The sequence below is a fragment of the Eubalaena glacialis genome, chromosome 7, assembly GCF_028564815.1.
Source record: "Eubalaena glacialis isolate mEubGla1 chromosome 7, mEubGla1.1.hap2.+ XY, whole genome shotgun sequence".
Taxonomy (NCBI): domain Eukaryota; kingdom Metazoa; phylum Chordata; class Mammalia; order Artiodactyla; family Balaenidae; genus Eubalaena; species Eubalaena glacialis.
Window position 1 is genome coordinate 29,303,988 of NC_083722.1, and position 27,260 is coordinate 29,331,247.

Below are 27,260 nucleotides of genomic sequence, written 5' to 3' on the forward strand. Positions count from 1 at the left end.
AATCTCTAGGGACAGGACTAGGAACAAGTATTTTTAGGAATCAGTATTTTTAAAAGCTCTCCAAGTGATTCTAATGTGCAAAGTTGAGAATCTTTGCCTTTGGAGTGGATTCTGGCATCAGACTGTATGGCTAGATCTATTCCTTGTTACCCAATTTACAGTTTCATTTTGCGTAACACGCTTTGAACAAAAGCAAGAAGGAAGACTTTTTTCTATTCCCTTCCCCTTCCAGATGATATTTTCTGTGATGTGGTTTAAGAAGGCTCTGTCTTACCCCTGAGTACCCCCAAGGATGCAGGTGGTGCTGGCAGTATTTAGTAACAGGATTGATATTTCTCCTTGGGCTTGTCCAATCAGTGCCTCAGATGAAACTGAGGGGACCCCGGAGTGTGATTTATTTATAATCATTGGTCCATGAGCCCTGGCTTTGGAGTCAGACACCCCTGGATAGGAGTCCTGGCTCTGACACTTACTAGCTGGGTGACCAAGGGTACGTTACTTCAACTTTCTCTGCCTCTGTTCCCTCCCTTGTAAGCCAAGTTTATAGGGTTCATGAAGACTGGAAATAAAGTATATAAAATGCCTGACACATTGAAGGTGTTCTGCAAATCGTAGTTATGGTCATGATGTAACTCATTTTACTTAGCCTTTCCTTAATCATAAGGTGCTTCCCTGAAAGGCCATGAATTAAATACAAATTTGGCTATTGAATCATATTTCTTAGACTTCAATTGAAGTTTTGTAACATGTTCCCAAAGGAAAAACGCTGCCCCTGAGACTTGATAAAACCCACTTAAAATTTAAAAGGCGATTCTGCCTGTGTTCTTTTCTAGTGGTCCGAACTCATTACCTAAAAGTGTAAGGGAGACATTTTCCCCCTGTCCACTCTAATCTACTATCATTCTGTACCACATTTGTATATCAAGGGACTCAGTTTTATACATTTAAGAAGTCCAGGTGGCTTTATCTTTCTATACTAACAGTGTAATGTTTCTTCATTATTGAAATAAACATTCATCAGGTAGTTCTTTTATCTAAGTGACTAGATAAAAGTTCATCGGTGCTAATTGACTCTGAAGGTAGTCTTTAAAGCCCCTGGTGTATTTTTAACTTTTTTGAAATGTGGAATTTCAGAAAAAAGATTTAATAGTAGACTCGGGGGTAAATATTCAAAGGCACACACCAGTGTCTTGTGACTTTCTACGAAACGATCTCAATTAAGTATGGTTCACAACTAAAACAAGGCTTTGAGTAGCTGGATTTGGGGAAAGGAGAGGGAGATGCTTGGCCCCCAATTGAGTAAAATGGCTGCAGTTCAAACAAAGGGACTCAAGAGGCAAAACATTATTGTGCTAACTTGGAGTGCTGGCTTTAAGGAAAGAACTGCTAGGGCGAGCAGTAGATTTGAAGAAGGATTTAGATGTTTGAGAATAAGCCACTGGATCGCCTTGATAACGCTTCCAAAAAAGAGAAAATGTAATTGATGCGATGTTCCTCAAAAAAGAGAAAATGTAATTGATGTCGCTTCAATGGAATATTTAATAAGGTGGAAGGATGATCATGATGTATTGTTAAGGGTTCAAAAGAAGGTTTCTCATTAGAAAAAACAAATATAAACATAGGAAAATGCATAAATGTTAATATTATCTTATTCAATCTAGGTGGTTGAATTAGAAGTGATTTTTAAAAATTATTTTCTGTAATGAAAACATTACTTTTGTGGTTTAAAACATTTTTTTAAATGACAGCTGAAAGGGCCCGCGAGGAAAGATAGGTAGGGCTTTGTTTTACCGTGCTGAGTTGAAAGACGGAACCATCCTCATTTTAATTGAGGAAGAGCAGACAGTGGTTTATGTGCCATCCATTCTTCCTTGGGAGGACTGGCTGAGGTTTGCTATGTTGGGTCATATTTGCCTAAAACTTACTTTACTTTCGGGTTCTGCAGATCTGTCACCTCTCTCTGTGTACACTCAGCCATCACTTAGAATTTGGGCCTAGTCTTTAAGGTACTTCTTAATGATGGTAATGATGGTGGTAGAGTATTGTCTATACCAAATGACGTTGGTATGTTTCTCTTATAGTTCCATTGAGTTTCATCAATGTTTATGGAGCACCTACTTTATTCCAGGCACTGTCCTAGGTGCTGGAAAAAGTGGGTCGAAGGTGCAGACTCCATGGAGGAGACTACATGTCAGGGAGAGTGATTATAGCAAAAATCACTGGGTCAATGAATAAGAAACCAAAACCCTTAGTCCCCAAGTGCCAAGCTCTTGTTGCTTTTAGTTTTTTCCTTCCTCTTATCTCCTCCATATACAAAAGATTCTAGTATCTATTTTTTGTTGTTTATTTTGTAAGAAACAGTGACATCAAGACATCTTGTAGCTTTCTCCTTGGTTCTAGTGTAGCCTGCATGTTAGGATGGAGGCTGAGAAGGCAGTATTAAGCTTCTTGTTCCATGTTTTAATCATGTCCATCATTGTCTGGCAGTGTTGTGGACCCAGCTCTTACTCTAATTTTAACAGCCAATGAGCATGGATTTCTGGCTGCCAGCTATTATTGATTGCACAGTTTGTTCATAGTTTATCTCTGAGATTTGTGGAGTCAAACAAGAGAATCAAAACGCAGGGGACATAATTGAGACCTAGTTTCCATTTTCTAGTGGATCTGTATTCTGTGTGTACGGTGGTACTGCTGACAATTTGAGACTTTGCCCCAGGAGTTAATGGGCTCTTAATATGCAAAAATGACTCCGTGTGTGTGTTTAAAATGGTTAATGTTTTTTCCTATTCATGAGCCTGAGAACACCTATGTTATGTTCCACTCAAAGGATTAGCCCTGGTGTTCCTTTTAGTTATCTCTGTCAGGAACAGCTGGTCCATTATTAACCATGGTGGGCTATTAGCCATTTTTGAGTTAAACACATCCAGAGTCTTACTTTAAAAAAAAATTTATGCATAACAAATTATACAGTAAAATTTACTTTTTGGTGTACTGTTCTTTGCATTTTTTTTTTAAACAAGTTTTTAGAGCAGGTTTAGGTTTAAAACAAAATTGAGAGGGAGGTTACAGAGTTTCCTGTATACTCCCTCCCCTCACACATGCACAGGCTCACCCATTATCAATCTCACTCACCAGAAGAGTACAGTTTTACCAAGAGTGAACCTGCATTGACACATCATAATTACCCAAAGTCCATAGTTTACCTTAGGGTTCACTCTTGGTGTCGTACATGTGCTATGGATTTGGACAAATGTATAATGACATACGTCCATCACTATACTATCATACAGAATACTTTCACTGCTCAAAAAATCCTCTATGCTTTCCCTATTTCTCTCTTCTCCAGTACCCACCTCTCTCCCACATCAACCACTAACCTTTTCCTTGTCTCTTACAGTTTTGCCTTTTTCAGAATGTCATATAGTTGGAATCATAGAGTGTGTAGCCTTTTCAGGTTGGCTTTTTTCACTCAGTCATATGCATTTAAGCTTCCTCTGTGTCTGTTTATGACTTGAATGCTCATTTGTTTTAAGCACCAAATAATATTCAGTTGTCTGGATTTATCACAGTTTATGTATTCATTCACTTGCCTGACTCTTTCCTTCTCTGAGGTATGAGCTGGGTTTTTCAGTTCGCTCTTCTTTCAAGTTCAACATCAAAACTGAACCCAGCCTTCCAGAATCATCTGAATTCTTCCTTCCTGGTCATGAGCTTTTGGGAGAAACAGTAAAGCAGTGGGACAATAGTTTGGAAGTTACTGGGACTTTGCTGAAACTCTTTAAAAAACAAAACAAAACAAAAACCTAACACAGCCTTCCAAATTTCATGTTAACGCTTTTTTTCCGTCCTTTTACTTTGATTCTTTTCTGTGGCTTTATTTCAAGAAAGTCTTTTGTAAGGAGCATATATTTAAGGTTTTAAAAAATCTATTCTGACAGTTTTTGTCATTTAACTAGAGAATTTCAGTGTGGTTACATTTTTAACGTAATTACCTGTGTATTTGGCCATCTTATTATTTGTTTTGTATTTGTCCTATCTGTTCTCTTCCTCCCTTTCCTTTCTTGTTCATAAAGCATTTTTTTATTATTCTACTTTTCCTCTTAACTTCTTAGTTACACATTTTTTCTTTACTTTTAATGGATACCCCAGAGGTGACAACACGCCTACTTAAATTATGAGCCATTTTATAAATGTGTACTTTCTACTATTTTTCAGACCACACAGCAGCCTTAAAAGACTTTAATCCTGTTTATCCTTCTCTTGTATTGTGTTTTTGTTGTCATACGTTTTAACACTACACATTTCTTAAACCTCCCAAAGGCATAATTATTACGGTTTTACACAGTCACGACCCACATAGATTTACCTGCTTACTGATATTTTCTGTTGTTCTTCATTACCCATCTCTGCCTGAGATCATTTTTCTTTGGCCTAAGGAATACTTAGTGTAGGTTTCCGACAATAAACTCTTGTTTTTCTTCATCTGGAAAATGCCCACTGACTAAAATAAATTGCATTATTTGCCCTTTGTTTTTGAAGGTGAGCTGGAAAATAGAACTTCAGCTCGATAGTTATTTTTCTTTCAGTACTTTCTTGCGTGGATTTAAGTTTCCCCTGCTAAATAAATAGCAAAGGAGGGGATGTGATTTTATTTTTAAATCTATATTGCATAACGAATTACGTGTGCAATATTACACCAGGGACTTTCGGCAATGCAAAGACAAGGAAGACAGAGTCATTGCTGTCAGGGAAGCTTACCATTGAAGGGAAGAAACGTATTCATATCAATGTTTAATCTAAGGGAGTAAACCCAGGAGGGAGGGAGGAGGGAATTGGTGGATGTACAGTTTATCAACATTAAGGCTCCAAATCGGGACGTCAGTGTGGAGATGTGTGCCGGGTTAAATTCCTGTCCAGGCAGCATATCACACTGGGGATTCAATGGTCAATTACTTGACCTCTCTGCCTCAGGTTTTTCCTGAGAAAATGGGAGCACCCTTAGTGCCTGTCCTTTGAGTTGTTGTGAAATTAGGTGAGTGTGACCCACAGAAAGCTCTTGGTGAATGTTTACCATGAATCACTGCAATTATTCCCAGGCTCTAGAGGCAAGAGAGGTGGAAGAATGTTCCTGACTAGCTCCAACTCACATGATGGATCCTTTAAATCCTGAACGCCAAGGGTTACTCAGTGTCGGGTGGGAAGGGACAGCCAAGTCCAAGACTGCTTGACGGGTAGATGGTTGAGCATGAGGGTTGCCATCTGCATTCAGTGCCCAAGAACTGGAAATTCCAGTAGTTGTAGATATTTATTCCTTACTGCCTGAGTGAGCGTTCCTAGGCTGGCAGGGATGTTTTCTCTACTGAAGAAACAAAGGTGATGGTGTGTGTGTAGACAAGTCTACTCTCAAGGGCTGTCAGAAAAAGGACATGAAATTGAGCAACTGAATTTCTAGGTTTCCTTTCATTTTTTTTTTTGTATATTCAAATAGGCTTACCCAGTGCTATCATTTTCTTTTCTTTTTCCCCTCACCTTGAACTTGTTTTTTTCTCTCTAGGAAACCCTGGGCAAATGATTTCTCGGACTCAGAGTTTTCTATTTAAAATGGGAATTCAAGTGCTTTTCAGAATTAAATCAGATAATGGCTTGTTGAACTGTGGGATGTAAAAAAAATGAGGTAATGAAAGTGATGCTTACTGGCTAGGTTCGGAAGTCGTGGTGATTTGAATTTTCCAGCATTCCTTTATAGTTTCATTTTGAGAAAGGGAGGAAAAAGGAATTTTAGGTACATTTAAAAATGATAAACAACAAGGTCCTACTGTATAGCACAGGGAACTATATTGTAATAAGCCATAATGGAAAAGAATAGGAGAAAGAATATATCTATGTATAACTGAATCACTTTGCTGTACACCAGAAACTAACACAACATTGTAAATCAACTACACTTCCATAAAAAGAAATGATCATATTAAAAAACAACCACAATCATTTAAAATAATATAAAGTGTTACTTTAGCTGCCTGCTTTGACCAGAGATTCATAAATGAAAAGAGTTGGTGTTGATCAGGCAGGGGGTTTGGGTAGCTCAACCCCCCCTGCCCTCCTTCCATAGGATTAACTAGATTAAAACTACACTGTAATGTACCGACCAGTGGCTCTGAAGCCAGTATTGTTGTGGTTAACTTCTATGTAGTAGAATGATTCTTTGTTAGAGATTCTTAATCCTTTCCAGAAACCACATAGGAAACCTACATCCCAGGGACAGAGTTTTTTCTCTCTCTCCCTCTCTCTCTCTCTCTCTGTCTCTCAACTATAGTGGACTCTGTGTTGGAGACTGAGTGGTTTTGCTCTGTATAATCAACAGGGAGAATCTACCAGTGAGGCGAGCACTGGGCATTCTATTTGCGAGGACGGTACCACTGCTTTTGCTGCAAAGGGAACTACGTGATTTTTTTTTTTTTTTTTTCGCTTACCAGCTGCAGGATGCAGCTGTCTTTATCTACAGTGTGACTGAGACCAGCTCTTTTCAGAATTTAATACAGCGAGGGTGAGTGGAGGCAAATACCAGCTGTACCTTTAGCTGTTGACTTTTTGGCTTTTCAGATCTGTCTTTAACTTGCCAGTTGATCATCTCTTAGAAAACAGGGATTATTATCCTAAGGCCTTAAGATGTTAGCTAAACTCACGTGTGTCGAGCCCCCCTGACTTCTGCTGTGTGACCACTGCGTGGAAGGTCATTTCAGGTCAAGTTACTTAATTTGCAGGGTGTGACTGGGGGCTCTGGGGAACTTGTGAGGTGGTGAGAAGGGGACATTGTAAAGGCATTGCTGACACACAGTAGGCCCAAGCACATTGAGTGATGCTTGTGTTTAAGGTGGTCATTGTGTACAAAGGAGCCATGTCTATGAATAAGCCTTTAGACTTTTAATGACATTTCAGGCCATTCTACTTGTTATCATACTCCAAGGTTTCATTCAGTTGGTCAACAATCTTTTGTCGAGCACCAGCTGTGTTCCTGGTACTGTGTAAAGAAGAAAGGTGTGTGCCTTTCAATAGCTCACTCACTGAGATGGAGACACGTGCAAATAATGACAATTCAGTGGGATAAGCAAATGTATAATAGAAGTGTGCACAAGGAATTGTAAGATAGCATCAGAAGGCAGGGGTATGCGACCCACCAAAATATACCTAGAAAATAAGAATAGATATATATATATTTCCTTTTTTTTTTGGACACAATATGCGACATGCAGAATCTTAGTTCCCTGACCAGGGATCGAACCTGGGCCCACAGCAGTGAAAGCACCGAGTCCTAACCGCTGGACCGCCAGGGGATTCCCTACTTCTTGAATTCGTAGCCGTCTTGTAAGCATCTGGTGAGATAGAGTGTACATAGTAGAGGTAATGATTGTAGATGTCCAGTCCTGCACTTGACATCTACTAGGGGGGTGCTCAGTAAATCTTAGCTACTGTTTTCCATGTTGGAATTTGAGTTCTACACTCTCCTTTTTTGACTCAAGAGCAATACTACTTTCTGTAAAAGGAGATTAAGGAGAAAGGGGACCAGTGTTTGCTGAGTATCTATTGTGTCCCAAACACTGTCTTGGGTGCTTTGCATTTGCTTTTATCTAGCAAGCTTCATGGCCCTGTGAGATATAGGTCAGTATTAGAATTAAGATATATTTCTGTATTTCATTGCATGCCATGGCAACCATGTATGTACCGTTATTATAGGTACCACTAAGAAAGCAATAAAAACATTGCTAATTATAGTTGTGAGATACATCCCTATTTCACAGATGTTAAAATGTGAAAAGAAATATCCACCATAGAATTAATGAAATATGGTAGTTGAGCTTGAAGAGTACAGGTTATAGGGGGAAAAGTCTGGGAAGCAGATTCTTGGGATGTTGGGATTGATATACCCTCCCTCCCCAACACACACAGACTTACACATGCTTTTTGGTTTTTTTAGTAGCCTTTAAAGATGAGATAGTTTAACACAAGCAATTTATTTAGCATTCGTTAATGGAACACCCATTTTGTTTCAAGCCCTGTACCAGGCACCGGATATACTAAATGAAAACACACACTATATACATTGGAATACTACTCAGCCATAAAAAAGAACAAATTTTTGCCATTTGCAGCAACATGGATAGACTTGGAGAGTATTATGCTTAGTGAAATAAGTTAGACAGAGAAAGACAAATACTGTATGATATCGCTTATATGTGGAATCTAAAAAATATAACAAACTAGTGAATATAACAAAAAAGAAGCGACTCACAGATATAGAGAACAAACTAGTCGTTACCCACATGAAAGGATGCTTAACATCACTAATCACTAGAGAAATACAAATCAAAACTACAATGAGGTATCACCTCACACCAGTCAGAATGGCCATCATCAAAAAATCTACAAACAGTAAATGCTGGAGAGGGTGTGGAGAAAAGGGAACCCTCTTGCACTGTTGGTGGGAATGTAAATTGATACAGCCACTATGGAGAACAGTATGGAGGTTCCTTAAAAAACCAAAAATAGAACCACCATATGACCCAGCAATCCCACTACTGGGCATACACCCTGAGAAAACCATAATTCAAAAAGAGTCATGTACCACAATGTTCATTGCAGCTCTATTTACAATAGCCAAGACATGGAAGAAACATAAGTGTCCATTGACAGGTGAATGGAAAAGAAGATGTGGCACATATATACAATGGAATATTACTCAGCCATAAAAAGAAATGAAATTGAGTTTTTTGTAGTGAGGTGGATGGACCTACAGACTGTCATACAGAGTGAAGTAAGTCAAAAAGAGAAAAACAAATATCGTATGCTAATATACATGGAATCTAAAAAAAAAAACGGTTCTGAAGAACCTAGGGGCAGGACAGGAATAAAGACGCAGACGTAGAGAATGGACTTGAGGACATGGGGAGGGGAAAGGGTAAGCTGGGACGAAGTGAGAGAGTGGCATGGACATATATACACTACCAAATGTAAAATAGATAGCTAGTGGGAAGCAACCACATAGTACAGTGAGGTCAGCTCGGTGCTTTGTGACCACCTAGAGGGGTGGGTTAGGGAGGGTGGGAGGAAGATGCAAGAGGGAGGGGATATGGGGATATACATATATGATAGCTGATTCACTTTGTTACACAGCAGAAACTAACACAATATTGTAAAGCAATTATACTCCAATAAAGATGTTAAAAAATAAAAAAAACAACTAGTCGTTACCAATGGGGGGGGCAATATAAGGGTGTGAAATGGGAGGTACAAACTATTGGGTATAAGATAGGCTCAAGGATTCATTGTACAATATGGAGAATATAGCCAATATTTTGTAATAACAGTAAATGGAAAGTAACCTTTCAAAATAGTATAAAAAAGAAAACATACACACACACCCCCCAAAACACAAAAACAGGGAATCATTCCTCAAGATGCTGGCAGTTTTATAGGAGGGATGCGTATGTGAGCCAAACTCTAGAATACATTCTGTGAGACTGCCTCATAGAGGACTTGCAGTGGGCTTTTCTTTTTTTCCTGAGACACAGTGTCTCAACATTCAGAAAAGTGCGTCTATCAGTTGACGACATTTTCTACCCCTTTAATCCACACCCTTATTGGCTTTCTCAAAATGTGCATTGGAGGGAAATCAGAATCAATATTGTGAAAAGAAACTTATTTTCTCAATTACCAGTGCTGGATATCATATTTTCTTTTTATTTTAAAGCCAAAACTTATATTCAGACAAAGCTTAATACCTTTCAGTTTTGGCCTAGCTTCTCCATCCTATGTTTGTGAGACTATCTGTTCATCTGTTATAACCCAAGTTCCAAAAGTGCGTACACTTACTGATAAGGAATTGTATCTCAGTCAGCAGTAGGTTTTATTGTACACTACTTAATTTCAACGTTTTAATCGCTTATTCCTCACCATTTCCTTAGGAGAGACAGCTGTCACTACTGAATTCTTCATTATTATTATTTTTTTTTTACAGAGGAACTTTGATTTATCCACAGTTGGGCTGAGTCAGGGGGCAGGCTGGAATGACCAACCATTAAAATGGCTTAGGGAAAAAAGTACTAGGGAAAAAGATGGAGGAAATTTTTTATTTTTATAATCACAACAATAAGTAAGGCTCTTCTGAGAATGATATAAAACACAGAAGCCATACAAGAAAGATTCAACTACTTAACAATATATATACAAGCCAGAAAACACCATTGTGTAAATCAAAGACAAAATAATAACTGGGAAAGTTGTTTGCAATATAGGATTAATTTCCTTTAATAAAGAAGAGTGTTTGCAAATTAATTAAGAAACCAACCATCCAAAAGCAAAATGGGCAGTCTGTGAACAAGACAGTGCACAGAAAAAAAATACTGAAGGTTCCTAAAGGTATACAGATTTTTTTTTTTTTTTTTTTTTTACCTTGCTCAAATAAGAAAAATTCAAATTGAAACCTACACTGAGATACAACTTTAACCTTTTAGACTGGCAAAGAGGGAAAGGTATGACACCATTCTTGTACTGTGAAGGGAATAAGGAAAGAGGAACAGCATCCATTGCCAATGGGTGTGTACATCAGCCCTGCCCCTTCAGAGGACCATCTGGCATCATCTACCTAAGGACATGTCCATTGACCACGGACATTCCACTCTTAGGAATACGTCCTACATATATTCTTTTTTTTTAATTAATTAATTTATTTTTATTTTTGGCTGCGTTGGGTCTTCGTTGCTGCACGCGGGCTTTCTCTAGTTGTGGTGAGTGGGGGCAACTCTCCGTTGCGGTGCGCGGGCTTCTCATTGTGGTGGCTTCTCTTGTTGTGGAGCACGGGCTCTAGGCACGCGGGCTTCAGGAGTTGTGGCTCCCAGGCTCGAGAGTGCAGGCTCAGTAGTTGTGGCGCACGGGCTTAGTTGCTCCACGGCGTGTGGGATCTTCCCGGACCAAGGATCGAACCCGTTCACCCTGCATTGGCAGGCGGATTCTTAACCACTGCACCACCAGGGAAGCCCTACATATATTCTTTTTAAAAAAAATTAATTTTATTGAAGTATAGCTGATTTACAATGTTGTGTTAATTTCTACTGTACAGCAAAGTAATTCAATTATACATATATATATATATATATACACATTATTTTTCATATTCTTTTCCATTATGGTTTATCACAGGATATTGAATACAGTTCTCTGTGCTATACAGTAGAACCTTGTTGTTTATCCATTCTCTGTATAATAGTTTGCATCTGTTAATCCCGAACTCCCAATTCATCCCTTCCTGACCCCATCCTACATATATCCTTATATACATCCCACATATGTGCAGAATGATGCAAGTATAAGTATTCATTGTAGTATCCCTCATTAATAACAAAAGAGTGGAGGCAACAAAAATGCCCTTCAATAGAAAACTGGTTATGTAAGCTATGGAACATCTACACAGTGTAACAATATGCACTTATCAAAAACAGTGAGTCAGCTCTTTATGTGCTAACCTCAAGAAGGGTTTTTAAACAAAAACGGGCAAGGTACAGGACAGTGTGTATGTATACCTTGCCACCATATTGTAAAAAAAAATTGTAAAAAATGAAAGAGAAGGTCTGGAGTGGGGTGGAGAATATATGTACCTACCAATTGGTATAAGTATAGACTATTTCTGGAAGAATACACGGGGAATTGGTAACAGTTAACACTGGGGGGTGGTTACTGAGAAGCTAAAGTCAGGGTTTAGTGAGGGGGAAGTATTTTCAGGGTCCCCTTTTGTACCTGTGGCATTGTGTACCACGTATAGTCTAATCCTAATGGCATGAATCCAATTAACGGTTTTATTAAACAACACTAATTTAAACTAATTTGGGACGTTCAGAAAACTTGAGTCACAAAGATCGGCTTGAGCCTTCTTATTTCAAGGTCATGCATTTCCTGCATGAAATGATTTTCTGTCCTCCACACTTTTTAAAAGAACATTCTAAAGGCTTTATTTAGCACCAGGTAGACTATTTCATTATAACAGTTGTTAACTTCAAGACAGCCATTAAAATAACTTACTGGCAGCTACTGAAGGCCCCTTGGAGCAGTATCTCAGTCTGGGGTTGGGTGGATAAATACTGTAAGATTAATGTAGCCCAAATAAAGGGTCAAAGCTACTGTACAGTAAGTGTCTGTACATAGCTTAAGTACACAGGTGCCTTGCAAACTTGAAATGCACAAGACCTCCTTTTATATAGTTGGATACTTCTATCTTGTCTTAAGGCAAGCTTATGATTCTTGCAACCTTTTTGCATGATCAGAATTGTCCAAAGGCTTTTTTGTGGGAAAGGCTTCCTAACAGGTCTCATTGAGTGAAGTTTACGAAAACCCGAGGCATTTCCAACAGCCGGATCTCCTCCTATAATGATGGGGCTGCGCTCTTTTAAAGCTGGGCGGTATATTTGAGTGTGAGCGGACTCGGGCTCTGAACCCAGGGAGCCCCCTGACTTACTCTCCTCACTTCCTTTTTTGAGAAAGCTAGTCGGTGAGTCAGCTCAGGGCTGCAACATTACGGTTGATGTCAGCAGCCTGGACTGCTTGCAGACACATGTGCCAGCAGCTGGTGGCCACGCCCTCCTCTCCTCCCTCCGGAGCCAGCTGGTTCTTACCAGTTTTGGCAGCTTTGCACAGCACTGCTTGTGGCTTCCTGTGGCTGCCGCCCCCCGCCCCCCCCAAACCCAGCCGTGCACCTAGTTCTCTTAAGCTCTCTTGCTAGGCAAGGATTGGCCACCAACCACACCTTGGCTTAAAAGTGGGTGGATTTGAAATGAACTGTTAGACATGATCAGAATTAGCAGATGACATGTATACACAGGACTCGGACAACTGCCTTGATTGGGGCTTGACGTACTTAAAGGAGAAACCAGCCATGGCCAGCTCGCCTGGGCTAATGTTTAAATGGAATCTTAAGTAAGGTTGCAGTTGAAACAAAATTCTTTAATTATCCTGCGCTTGGACAGATGTAGGGGGCGTGCAGGGTGTCTTTTAAAATAATTCCCCAGTGGTTTGGGCAGTTTTTGGTCACGTTAATCCTGTGAGCTTCCTGAGGGTGGGTGAGTTCGTACTGCAGGTTCTGCTGTTGGCTTGCAGCTTACCTGGGCAGTGCATATAACTCAGTGTTCACTCAGCTCTGTTGCCTCTGTGGTCTAGCGCAGGGGTTCCCAGGGAAGCTGAACAGGGCATCTTGGCATTGTACTCCTTTTCCTGCTTGCATTCCGTGACCTCCAGTGAACCCAGGGAGATCTAGACAGCATAACGCTGCAGTGTCCGCTTGCCCGCTGATGATTTACGTTTAAGTGTTAGCACTGTTCCCTACTTATGCAATGGAAGCCCCTCGGTGCTTCCCTTTCCTATGGTCTGGGCTGGGCTGGAGAAGAAAGAAGGAAGGTCAACAAAAGACTAAATAATCAGAAGCCTAGGAAAAGTTTGGGGAATTTCTGTCTTCGGGTTATTTGGCCCTTAGCCCTTCTTTTTTATTTATTTATTGTCCTAACTTTTAAAAATAAGACTTAGGAAACAAAGAAAAGTTAAAACACAGTACAACAATCACTCAGAACCTACCACCTAGATTCAACTATGATATTTTGACATCTTTGCTTTATCGATATATGTGTGTATATATTTCCAGCCCATATTCCTCTTTCTAAGACTTCCCTCCAAATTTCTTTTAACTGATAACCCTTCTTTTAAAGGTTTAGGAATCGGCGTCTTCTCAATTTCCTCTTAATTTTTTTCTTTTTGCTTGCAAAAAATTTTGCTGAGTAAATTTGGGTTATTCTTCTTAAGACCCCTTTCTCTGGGTTGGATTGAACAAGAATTCACCCTCGGAAGAATAATTAAAGTCATCGTCCCCTATCAGCTGGAACTTTAAAGAAACCAACCTATTTTCCCCCTTTTCTGTTGGAGGCGGTGTATTTGTTTTATTTTTTTTAGGGAGAAATCATCGTATACAGGTATTCTTTAGCATCTGAACTTAGGAATTGAATAGATTCAGGTACATGTTTTGTGATAGGGCTGGTAACCGTCATTATCTGAACCCTCATGTAGATCTGAAGTCCCGGAACCACATAGCTTTGGATGACAAAGCGTTTCTTATCATCCGAATTCCTGTTCTCTCAAGGTAGGAACCACATAGATTCAGATATCAAGAGATATTTGTATAGCAAGGAGGAAAGTGCTCGTTTTTATCAGAGCCCAATCTTACATACCTACATGGACCTATGGGGAGGTCATGAAATCTAATTTGATCTTGATTACATGGGCAGCTGGGAGAATGGGGGAAACAAGCTTCAGATAATATCATCATCCTTAAATAGCTGTAGTCATGTCTTTATTTGTGACTGTAATTCCTTTGAGATAAACCTTTAGTGGAAATTGAATTTGTCTTTTTTAGATAGTCACTGGTCTGTTGGGATTGGAAATATTTTCTAATAGAAAACAGTTATTGGCCACAGTTGAAGTGTCTGGTTATTTACATAATCTCTCATCTTTATTTATTTTTTTAATTTTAATATCTTTATTGGAGTATAATTGCTTTACAATATTGTGTTAGTTTCTGTTGTACAACAAAGTGAATCAGCTATATGTATACATATATCCCCATATCCCCTCCCTCTTGAGCCTCCCTCCCACCCTCCCTATCCCGACACCTAGGTGGTCACAAAGCATCGAGCTGATCTCCCTGTGCTATGCAGCAGCTTCCCACTAGCCATCCATTTTATATTTGGTAGTGTATGTATGTCAATGCTACCTTCTCACTTCGTCCCAGCTTCCTCTTCCCCCCACCCGTGTCCTCAAGTCCATTCTCTACATCTGCGTCTTTATTCCTGCCCTGCCACTAGGTTCATCAGTACCGTTTTTTTAGATTCCATGTATGTGCGTTAGCATACGGTATTTGTTTTTCTCTTTCTGACTTACTTCACTCTGTATGACAGACTCTAGGTCCATCTACCTCATTACAAATATCTCAATTTTGTTCCATTTTATGGCTGAGTAATATTCCATTGTATATATGTGCCCCATATTCTTTATCCATTCATCTGTCGATGGACATTTAGGTTGCTTCCATGTCCTGGCTATTGTAAATAGTGCTGCAGTGAACACTGTGGTACATGAGTCTTTCTGTATTACGGTTTTCTCAGGGTTTATGCCCAGTAGTGGGATTGCTGGGTCATATGGTAGTTCTATTTTTAGTTTTTTAAGGAACCTCCATACTGTTCTCCATAGTGGCTGTATCAATTTACATTCCCACCAACAGTGCAAGAGCGTTCCCTTTTCTCCACACCCTTTCCAGCATCTATTGTTTGTAGATTTTTTGATGATGGCCATTCTGACCAGTGTGAGGTGATACCTCATTGTGGTTTTGATTTGCATTTCTCTAATGATTAGTGATGTTGAGCATCTTTTCATGTGTTTGTTGGCAATCTGTATGTCTTAGAAATGTCTATTTAGGTCTTCCACCCATTTTTGGATTGGGTTGTTTGTTTTTTTGATATTGAGCTGCCTGAGCTGCTTGTATATTTTGGAGACTAATCCTTTGTCAGTTGCTTCGTTTTCAAATGTTTTTTCCCATTCTGAGGGTTGTCCTTTCGTCTGGTTTATGGTTTCCTTTGCTGTGCAAAAGCTTTTACGTTTCATTACATAATCTCTCATCTTTATCTCAGGGCAGTCATCCAGCTGGGTTGCAAGATCTGCCATTGAGTTACAGGTCCTTGCAGACCCTGGCTCTGGCCCCTTCACCCTGGCTGATGGGCCAGGGCAGCCCCTTGTGGTCATGTGATGTCTTTGTACTGAGTTTACAGGGTTTGTCAATTTCTGTAAATGCAGTGGGTCCAGACAGGGAAGTGACATGACTCAGCAAAGAGGATTACTTGGAAACTAGACCAGACCTGATCTTGAGTCCTGGCCTCTGTGATCTTGGGCAGGTTACTTAAACCTCTTAAAGCCACAGTTTTCTTATCTGTAAAATGGAGCTAATAAGAGCTACCTTAACATCAAATGGATTCCATATATTTCATGCTGAGTTGTTTAGCAGAGTATTGATGATGGCTTATTTTTTAAAGTCCCTTTTTGTTTACTGGATCTGAGTAACAAGCTGGTCAACTCAGATGGAATAGCAATTAGTTTCCATTGAATTTAGCAAATGGATTTTTGAAAACCATCATTAAAGTGACAGAAGTTTTCACAAATGTAACATAAGAATTCTTCCTTCTTTCTAAGTGTTGGATGAGGTCTGGAGGGAAAGTTCAGTAGGAAGGTGATTTTTAATTGTAAGGAGCTTTCTTCTTGAGTCTATCAGACATATCTGGCTACAGAGGGGAGAGAAAAGGATCTTGTGGAATCTGATTGGGTGATGCCAGGAACCAAGGGGTTAAGTTGAACCATTTTAGCAGATTGGCAAGGGGCATCAGGGCTGGGTAATTAAGGCTTCATTTCAGGGGATCACTGATGCATCCAAGTTGTTAATTAGTTTTATGAAAACAAATTGTACAACCACAGGGAGATTGTAATTAGGTAGTAATTGAAAATAACTCAGTGGTAAACCTTAGTTGAGGAACCAGTGGAAGTAACTTGGAAGGAGAAAGGGAGTTGGGGTCTGTAGGTTGGGAGGGGGGGAGAATGAAAGAGCCATAGTGAGACAAACCATAAGACCATTTGAAGAGAGATGACCTAGAGTAACCTTTTTCTTTTAGAAATGAGGAAACAGATCTGAAAAGGGGTGCGGTTTTTCTAAGACCACACAGCTAGTTAGTGGTAGATTTCCTTTCTTCCTTTGCCATGATGTTCCAGGATTGTCATGACTTTGATTTTTAGGAGTTGACTATGAAGATCATGAAACACGCTGAAAAGAAGGCTTCTGGGGCTGGAGTCTTCCACCCCTTCCTGTTTGCAGAGTATCCTCAGGAATGCTGCTCCATCATAGGAGAGAAGCAAAGTAGTCTCAAACTCTTGTTTCACTTATATACCACCCTCGCCATGACAATGGCTTCAGCATCCATGGCTCCACCATCCCAAGGGCTGGAGAAACATTTCAGCCTTCCACAGTATGTCATCCTCGGAAAGGCCAGTCAACAGGAAAGTGCATTTTGTTTGATGTTAAAAGAGGAGAGTTATTTATTTTATTTTAATTTTTATTTTATATTGGAGTATAGTTGATTTATGATGTTGTGTTAGTTTCAAGTATACAGCAAAGTCATTCAGTTATACATATACATACATCCATTGTTTTTCAGATTCTTTTCCCATATAGGTTATTACAGAATATTGAGTAGAGTTTCCTGTGCTATATGGTAGGTCCTTGTTGATTATCTATTTTATCTATAGTAGTGTATATTTGTTAAGAGGAGAGTTATTTTTGAGGTTCAGTTTCAGGTTGTGATTTGATTACGCACCCAAAGCGGGCATGTCAGTTTGGGGAGCTGGTTGAGGGAGGAGTGGACGGTTGCAAGGACACAGCTGGAAATGGCTCTTTCCAGGGCAACCCAGGACAAGTTATATCATTGGTCTCACCGATACTGCTCAAACCTCTGTAGCCCAGAGGCATTCAAGCCCACGAATTTTAATCAATAGCTTGTTTACCTAATCCGTTTGGATGGTTCCTCATACTCAGTGGTTCTGGGAATCCGAAAGGAAAATAGTCAGGTCAGCAATGGAGTTTTAGGTATGACTCAGCTGCCCAGTAAGGTGAACCACTTATCTCTCTTTTCTTATCAGTTTAGACCAATAAATACAGTATCTGGAAGGACAGAGTGTATTTGTATGGAAACTAATCAGGAGGACATTTGGGGCTCATTTGGCCAAAATAAATTTCATGGTCTTGAGGTTCATGCAATAGACTCGTACTGATTTGGGTTACTTAGAGAGCTCTCCCCTCATGATCCCTGCCTTCTCCCCCTTTTTGGTCTGTCTTACTGTCTCACCCTGATTTCTCAAATGAGTCTTCTAAATTAGCACGGTTACAACATGGCTATAGAGCAAAAAGAACTCTACTTTTCAAGTTTCTCCAAAGGGACTTCAAATATCTGGTGGATCCATTGCCTTCACTGGCCAATTTTCCCAGAGGCCTTTCTTTTAAGTCTTAATATTTGCTTCACCACAATAAGTTGGGAGGAGTGTTGTCCTTTTGTGCCTGTGAATGCTTAAAAAAGTAAAGAGAGGAGCTCAGCCAAGTAGATGATTTTCCAACTGTCCTCTTCCTTGGCTACCAATATAAATAAGAGCTGTTGCAGCCACATTTTCCAGTTAACAGAGGGAAAATATACTTATCAGTGGTGACTGCTTTTAAAAATAACATTTATTGTTTTTCTAATTATAAAAGTTAATATGGCCCTGTAGAGAATTTGGGAAGCTTAAAGGAGAAAAAGGAATAAATTAATTTACTCAGGATCTCTTTTGTGACTATTTTGATAAGTTTATGTTCAAATCTTTTCCAAGAGGATACAACCCACTTCTGTGGACATCTAGCTTTCTTGTTTAGAGCATTTGTCTTCTTTTTTAGTATCTGAATCTTATTATAAGTGCTCTTTATTTGCTATAAACTCAATACTGAACCATGAACTTTCTGAACTAAGAAAATAAAGAATTAATTTATTCCACACATCCTGAGGCTTCAATTTCTTATTAGAGAAATCACAGGTAACACAATGCTTGAGTTGCAGTGCTGCAAAACAATTTTGATGGATATTGTCAATAGTAAGGTAAAGGGAGGAAAGAAGTAAGTTTCTAGGGGCAAATTTTTTTTTTCCTGCTAGGAAAAAAATGCAAGTAACTTTAGAGAAATCTGGAATGCAACCAGCTACTGTGTATCCTGGACATAGTGACAGATATCTATACTTGGTAGAGGAATAGATTTTCTAGAAAGATGCTTGTCAGATGGTCTCTGGCTTTAGCTGTGGTTGTGAGCTCCATTGTGGAGATGCTAAAACCATTCCTAGTGGCATTTTCCCATTCACTTGACTCACTGTTAATGATTGGACAGCATCAATTCAGCATTCTGCCTTCCAAATTATGTTAGAAGTCATGTACTTAATTTCCACTGATAATATCCTTTGGCAAAATTGGGGGGAATATTAAATATTGAAAGTTTTGAACTGAGTTCAGGAAATAGGTGGGTGGACTTCTCAGGCTGTTGGCATGTGATTTGTGGGCAGGAATTTCTTTTTTAAGCAAGAACAGTGCACTATATTGACTGGCCGGGTCATCCGATGTACTGTCCCTGAGAACCAGAGTGTAGACAAGTGTTCTTTGTCTAATTGAGTGAATAAAAAACATGTTTTGGCATGAATGGCCATGTGCATTTTCAGGGAGGAGGGGCACATGCATGCCAGGGCCTAATGAATTCAAATCTTAAAAGCGTATCCATAAATCTTGTCTGTGGATCAGAAGGGGGCTGGTGGGAATGCGTGATATCCAAGCCTTAAGATTGCAGAAGCAGGATATGGGTGGTTGTACGGGGAAAATGCTGTCGGAACATTAGATTTGCCATGTCAGAGGCCTTCAGAATCTGCACAGTTGCAAGAATTTCTCAGGCCGTAAAGCTTGTAAAAGAGGCAGTTGTGCTTTGCTTTGTGCGTTTTACAACTGGTGAACGTCATCCTTTGAAACAAGGGTCAATGTCTTCCTGATTGAGGAACTTGAAAATGTTTCCCTTGACAAGTGGGAGTCAAGTCATGAGGTTTCTAATGAGCGGTGATTAACAGCTCCGGGAAGAGCGCACGTCACTGTCTGCAACCTGCCCCGTGTCATCTGGCCCTGGCTCCCAGATTTCCCTCTGTGCTGGAAGAACCAATAAAAATATAAGTCAGCCGACTAGGAGATGCCACCAGTGTCTCCAGATTTCTAGGGTATGGTGTCAAATGACAGGGACAACTAGAGACGTCCAGCTGGCCTGAGTTGAGCACTGACTCTCTCCCCGGGTCTGTGTGCCCTCTCTGGGCCATAGTCATTTCACCTGCAAAATGGGGTGATACCACTCATCACTTACGCCCATCTCCACTGTGCACCCTGGTACAAGCCATGATTACACCTCACCTGCCCACTCACTGTGGCAGTGTCTTCCTGTGTTGATTCTTACCTCCCTAAAATCCAGCCTCCATGCACCAGCCAGAGTGGTCATGATGCTCACTGTCTCCATCTGAAACCATCTTGTTTGCTTGCCTTCTTGTTATTTTCTCTCTGATCCCTGCCCTGGAATGCAAGCTTCACGGTCTCCCCTACATCCTGAAGAGCCTATCCACTGGCTCCAGCGGAGGTGGTTCTCCCTCTCTCCTTCCAGCTGCTTTTGCTCTGGTGTTCTCCTGTTCTCATTTTTTTTCAAGCAGTTTTATTTACTTCCTGAGCTAGTTTGAAATGGGAATCAGGAAACGGAGGGTTTAGTTTTAGCTCTGCCACTTCCTGGCTGGGTGCCCTAAAGACAGTCACTTGTCTTCTCTGGGCCTGTTTCCTTACTTGTAAAGAGAGGGTGTGTTCGTTTGCAAGGGCTGCCATAATAAACTACCACAGACTGGGAAGCTTAAACATCAGAAGTGTATTTTCTCACAATTCTGGAGACTAGAAGTTTGAGATAAAGGTGTCAGCAGGGTTGATTCTCCTAGGCGTGTCGAAGATGGCCATCTTCTCCCTGTGTCTTCAACATGGCTTCCCCTCTGTGTGTCTGTGTCCTGATCTATTCTTATAAGGACATCAGTCATATTGGATGAGGGCCCAGGTGTACCTTAATTACATCTTTAAAGGCCCTATCTCCAAATATAGTCATGTTCTGAGGTACAAGGAGTTATGAGTTCAACATACAAATTTTGGGGGCACATACATAATTCATCCCGAAACAGAGGGGAATATGCTGGAGAACATCTAAGACCATTTCCAGCAGTACGAAATTGTATTTTTGTTGGAGATCTTCCTCCTCACTTTCTTGCCCAGTTTCACTCCTGTGAGGTAACAGCTTGGTGCATATGCTTCCTAATTTTTAATGTTCATACATATCCTCTTGCGCATTTTGAAGGGGGGGTGTGTGTGTGTGTATCTAGCAATAATGTAAGTTATGGACTCTCAAAATGGGAGAATTTATCCACAAAATACTAAATGGAACCAAAAAAAAGCATCCAAGGGCTTTTAATTTCATTTTTTTTCTATAATTTTTTTAATTTAAAAATTATTTCTATCTTTATTTTTTATTTTATTTTTTTAAAAATTGAAGTATAGTTGATTTAGAATCTTGTGTTAGTTTCTGATGTACAGCAAAGTGATACAGTTATCCACATATATGTATATTCTTTTTCAGATGCTTTTCCATTTAGTTTCTATATTTTTATTTTTATTTTTTTGGCTGCATTGGGTCTTCGTTGCTGCGCGCGGGCTTTCTCTAGTTGTGGCGAGCCGGGGCTACTCTTCGTTGCAGTGCACGGGCTTCTCATTGCGGTGGCTTCTCTTGTTGCGGAGCACGGGCTCTAGGCACGCGGGCTCAGTAGTTGTGGCTTACGGGCTCTAGAACTCAGGTTCAGTAGTTGTGGCGCGCGGGCTTAGTTGCTCCTCGGCATGTGGGATCTTCCTGGACCAGGGCTCGAACCCGTGTCCCCTGCATTGGCAGGCGGATTCTTAACCACTGCGCCACCAGGGAAGTCCCAGTTTCTATAATTTTTGAAGTACATAATTCAAAATTGTTTGTTTCTTTCCACAGATGGAAACTGACAAGCTGGCTCTCCCGAGGAGCCCCAGCCCGCTTAGCACGAGCCCGGTTGCCAGCCCCAACCCGAAACTTGAGAATTCCACACTCCTGACGGTGGAGCCCTCCCCGCTGGATAAGAACAAGGGCTTCTTCGTGGACGAGTCCGAGCCCCTCCTTCGATGTGACTCCACGTCCAGCGGCTCCTCGGCGCTGAGCAGGACCGGATCCTTTATAACCAAAGGTACGGATGGCTTGGACCCACATTCATTCTTCAGCCTCCCCTCAAAGAGCCCGTGGGATCTCTCCCTCCATCAGTTCCCCATTCCAGTAGGGGCTGGGTCATCTAAATGACCTGCCCTGGACTCCGAGGTGAGGCTGACCTGCGAGAAACCATGTCATTAGCCAGTCGGGACCTGTCTAGAAAATCTTTACAGCCCGGACTGTCTGGCCGGGAGCCTGCGTCCAGGAGTATCGGTCACCCTTGAGCCTCATGATGCTATCGAGTGTGTGTTTCGGGGAAGGTCCGATAACATGTAGTCTGGCAGGTTTTTTTGTGTGTGTGTGCAAATTATTTACTAGGCTTGCAGAATCCAGGGATTTAAAGTATAACTTATCTTGAGAGTCTGGAGTAGAGGATTTAGTGACTCAAGTTAAAATTCGCTCTGCTAAGCTTGGTTGCAAATAACACTGTTTTAAACATCATTGGTTGGTACTTTTGGTAAATAATTTGCCACTTGCAGTTTTGAATAGCAGGGTAGGGAATTAGCATGTACACTATACTGATGACAGGTTTTTGTTAGAAATTTCCTAGTTTGGGTGACACCGGTTATATTTTACCGAAAGGGTTATATTTTATGTTGTTTTTTATATATTTATAAAATAATTCTATTTTACATAATTCTATTTTATACTTTATATAGTCATTTATCTCTATACTTATATAAAGATTTATATTTTAGTCTATAATTTATGTTACATATTATATTTTAGAGAATACATTTTATAAATTGTAATAGAAGTTATAGTTCCTCACTCCATTGTAAGATATGACCCAAGAAGCAATATTTTCTTATTTGTGTGCTTTTGCTCTTAGCAGTTTAATTTTAAAATATAGCAATGTAATTAGGAAGTCAGATAAGCCGATTATTGACTTGGAATGTTTGAGGGGAAAGGCTGGGCTTATATCTTTGCTTACTAACATGTTACAGATGGGGAAAGTAGTGAAGTTTTGTTTTTGTTTTTGTTTTTTTTAAGTTTCTTTAAGTATTTCAGCATTCTCCTGAGTTTTAGGAGAATTTCGGAGACGTCATTTGAGTCTAGGCAAATGTCATGTTCCATCAACAACGCATTCAAGCAGATAAGCAGATCCTTGTCTGATCTCTGTCAGGCACATCTTGTTTGTTATCTTACGTGCAACGTCAGTAAAAACCACTGTGGTGTTTAAAAATGTGCCTGAGCTTCACTCCCTCACCTTGCGGGGTGGGATGGGGACAGCCTGGGGAGAGGGTCGCTGTCACCTTAGCTCTTCTCCGTCCCCCAATACAGTCCCGTTACAGCTGTCCCCTCTCCTCTCTTCCCTGCAGAAAAGAAGGACACAGTGCTGCGACAGGTGCGCCTGGACCCCTGCGACTTGCAGCCGATTTTTGATGACATGCTCCACATCCTGAATCCCGAGGAGCTGCGGGTGATTGAAGAGATTCCTCAGGCCGAGGACAAGCTGGACCGGCTGTTTGAGATCATTGGAGTCAAGAGCCAGGAAGCCAGCCAGACCCTCCTGGACTCTGTTTATAGCCATCTTCCCGACCTGTTGTAGAACACGAGGAATACTGCACTCTGGAAATTACTCAATTTAGTGGCAGGGTGGCGTTTTTATTCTTATTTTTTTTTTAATTTTTGTTTTTTGGTGTGTGTGTGTGTGTGTGTGTGCGCGCGCGTGTGTGTGTTTAACAGAGTATATGGCCAGTGTTTTGAGTCCATTCTTCTTTTTAAAAACCCTCCTGGGAAGTTAGCATATAAACCTTTTCAACTGTTTCAGAATATCCACCACTGAAGTTTTTTTAGGTTCCATATTTTCTCTGTTTTCCCTTCGTATGTATTCTCAGAATTGTTCTGTGCACTTTAAATTCACTTAATGTATCACAAATACAGTGTGGCGTTTCCCACACACTGGATTATGAGGCTCTTAACTTCTTAAAAGTGTCATAGCATCTTGTGAATGCTATAAGCTGTCTTCATGTCTCAACATTCACATCGGCTTTATTATTATTATTATTATTATTACTATTTTATTATTTGTCATTTACGAATTTTCTTAAGGGTTCAAGAAACATAAGACCCCACTGAGTTACTGTAATGCAATTAGATCTTGAGGTATCTTTTTAACATGCCTTGTTGGATAGTTCATATTTATGGCTGAAACTTGACCACATTGTTGCTGATTGTATGGTTTTCACCTGGACACCGTGTTGAATGCTTGATTACTTGTGCTCCCCTTATGCTAATCTGCTCTGGGCTGGAGACATGAAATCCTCACAAGCCATCATGACTTGCTATTTGAGTGGCTTGACAACTGGGCCACCAAGGAACTTGAACTTCAACTTTTAGAGATTGAGCTGTTCTGGAACATATTGCTGCACTTTGGAAAGTCACAATTGAAGTGCTGGTGACAAATGGCACCTTTTCCAAAGGGAATTTGTCCAGCTTTGCTTTACAAGATGTCTTGTTTTTTATACACACATAGTCAATAGGTCCGGTCTGCCCTCAAGGCCTTGGTCTTGGTGGGTTTCCTTCATTCAATCACTTTAGTTAAAAATGGCTGCAGCTGTAAGAACTCTTGTCTGATATATTTGCAACTCTGCTCCCATTTATAAACGTGCTCTTTGATGCTTAGTTGCTGAATTCTAATGCAAAGGTGGTGTGGACTCCCTTTGTGTGGGTGGGGTTTGTGGGTAGTGGTGAGGGACTGATATCAGAAAAATGCCTTCAAGTGTACTAATTTATTAATAAATATTAGGTGTTTGTTACTTGAGTAGTTGAGTATATTTAATCCTCGCCTTGTTCGTGTGCTCATGTTATAACTCTTTGATTAGTCTCTTGGAAAAGTGTATTCTAAAAACCTGAGCGTTTCTAAACTGTGAATCATGCGCATTAGCGAAGGTTTGTGTTTGGAAAAGTACCTAGAGATTCATAGAGAAAGACTTCCAAGCATTGAGGATGAACAAGCATTTCCTAGTTTATTGGGGGTAAATCTGAGGCTCCTGCTTTTGAGATTGTCTCTGCTTTAAGAAATGAGGATTTGGAGGTGGAGAGGTATAAATACTGACTAGGCTTTGGATTGTATTCTTCTTAACTCATTTCCATCTTGGAAATTAATACTCATGGGCGGGTCTATATAAGTTCATGGGCCTATCTACACAAGCTCATAGGCTTCTATATGAAACCTTATTGCCCCTGATTAACTTCAGGGGGCTTTCTTGGCAGTATGGCAGGGTAACATCTTATGTTGGTGGGATATATTACATTATACTTTATCTATTATGTTATATTTTATATTTCATTGCTTATCTCCCTTAGCTTGGGAACCCTGGCTCTACAGAATTCCCACAGCCAGAGCCCTCAGCAACTTTGAGTTCCTCTTTCAGTGAGAAATTGGAAGTAGATGCCCTGTCTGAACACTTTGACACCCATGTCAGTGACATGAAAGGGGTTTTCTGGTTTTGTCCACTTCCATGTGACTGGTTTCTAGAGCGCCATCCTGGGATTTGGTTTCATGGTTCTCGGGCCAAGTTTCCTTTCCTCTTTGTCAACAGAAGACAGAAACTCTTCACAAAAGGAAAACAAACCAGAATGGGTCCTGGATGGTAGTAGAGGAGACAGATTTTTTGTTTTTCAGAGGATTTCAGCACTGCCACTTATTTTACGTGGGGTTGAGAACATCATGAATGAATCAGCGTTAACAGTAATTTGTAAATTATTCATAGCTTGGAGATGCTTTTATTAATCTTTTACACAGCTTTATACTTTACAAAGTACTTTTCATATTATGTTATTGAATCCTCACAACTATCCTATAAGACAGGGACTATAATTGTGCCCATTTTATAGATGAAAAATAGGCTTATTTTAAAGGCTAAGGAACTTGCTTAAGGGCCAACAGCAGAGTTGTAGAGATCAGACTTGAATCTGAATCCAAGACTGTTTATTCAGGACTGTTTATCCAGAACTCTTTTGTCAGGCTGAAACAGTGGACACAGAGATCATGGTGATAAAATTTATCTGGGTTATAAGGAAAGCCCTATACTTAAGTTCAATAAATAATTGTGGAAATATAGGGAAGGGGTGGCATCTCTTGATGACCCAGGGGAAACGGACATAGGAGTTGTGGTTAAACAGAAGCTGAATATTGAATTAACATGATATATAGCTTTTCTTTTAAAAAAAAAAAAAGGCAACCTTTAACTGCAGTATTAAAAAATAGAATGTTCTGATTGGAGCTGATGATAATCTCATTTGTATACTATCTTGCTCACTTTGGAGGTTTTCTCTGATTGGAGCTGCCCTGCTTTGAGGGGTCTGCTGAACTGGAAGGTCTCCACTGTGGGTTTGGGGGGAAGAGTAAGAAACAATTGGGAGCAATGGCTGAGAAATCTACACTTGATGAGGAAGATCCATGGAGGCAAGGGAAAGACTACCTTCAGTGATTTGAAAGGCTAAGCAAGAGACTATTTTTCTTTAGAGAGTCATACTGTCTTCTCTAGGCCAACTTAGGCTAAATACAGAGGAGCTTTGACACAACTAGGAGAGGCTGGTTTTCAAAGAGAATGATTCCTCCTCTGAAGAGAACTTGGACGTGCTTCAGTGCTTCTGAACCTTTCATGTAAGTAAGCCTCGTCTGGGAATGAGCAGGCTGCTAAATAGGCAGATTCCCGGAAAGTTCGATTCAGGAGATTTGTGGTGACGTGGAGATCGAGCTTCCCACACAATTTTTCTGGAAACCCTCATCGGGTCACATTGAGAAAAGTGCTTTAGATCCTTGCCACTGTGGACTGGGGACCAGCCGAACTACATCTGGGAGCTTTTAGAAATGCATAGTTAGAGGCCACTTTGCTGTGCTTCTTAAACTTTAATAAGCAATGAAACACTTGGGGATCTTTTTACAGCACAGATTCTTTTTCAGTTGTTGGCCGGGGAGAGGAGGGGGTGCCTGGGTGGCATGGGTGCTGCTGACCCCCAGATCACATTGAGGAGCCTGAGATTAAGCTTCGGTTTCAAAGAGGCTTACAAAGAGTAGCACTGATATGGGAAAAGCTTACACCAGTTCCACAGGAGAGAAGGAAAAAATCTCTGATGATCTAAAGAGATTTCCACCGTCAGGCAATCCGATCCTGGTCAGAATCTACAGCAACTGGAATCAGCCAGAGGAGCTTTGAGAAATCCAATGCCCAAGCTAAACTCCAGACCAGTTATGTCAGCCTCTCAGGGATGGGACCCCGACATGAGCATTTTTTAAAGCTCCCCAGGAGATGCCAATGTGTAGTCAGCTTGC

The 27,260-nt window shown here is 40.4% G+C and overlaps 1 protein-coding gene across 1 annotated transcript in view; it reads left to right on the plus strand.

Moving 5' to 3' along the window:
• The window catches only part of TNFRSF21 (TNF receptor superfamily member 21), a 64,446-nt gene extending 39,725 nt beyond the window's left edge, over window positions 1-24,721 (plus strand). The window contains exons 5-6 of the mRNA XM_061196115.1: window positions 21,728-21,956; window positions 23,299-24,721. Coding sequence (XP_061052098.1) covers window positions 21,728-21,956; window positions 23,299-23,528 — 459 coding nt within the window. The 3' untranslated portion in view covers window positions 23,529-24,721. The remainder of the gene's footprint in view (window positions 1-21,727; window positions 21,957-23,298) is intronic.
• Window positions 24,722-27,260: the final 2,539 nt, after the last annotated feature.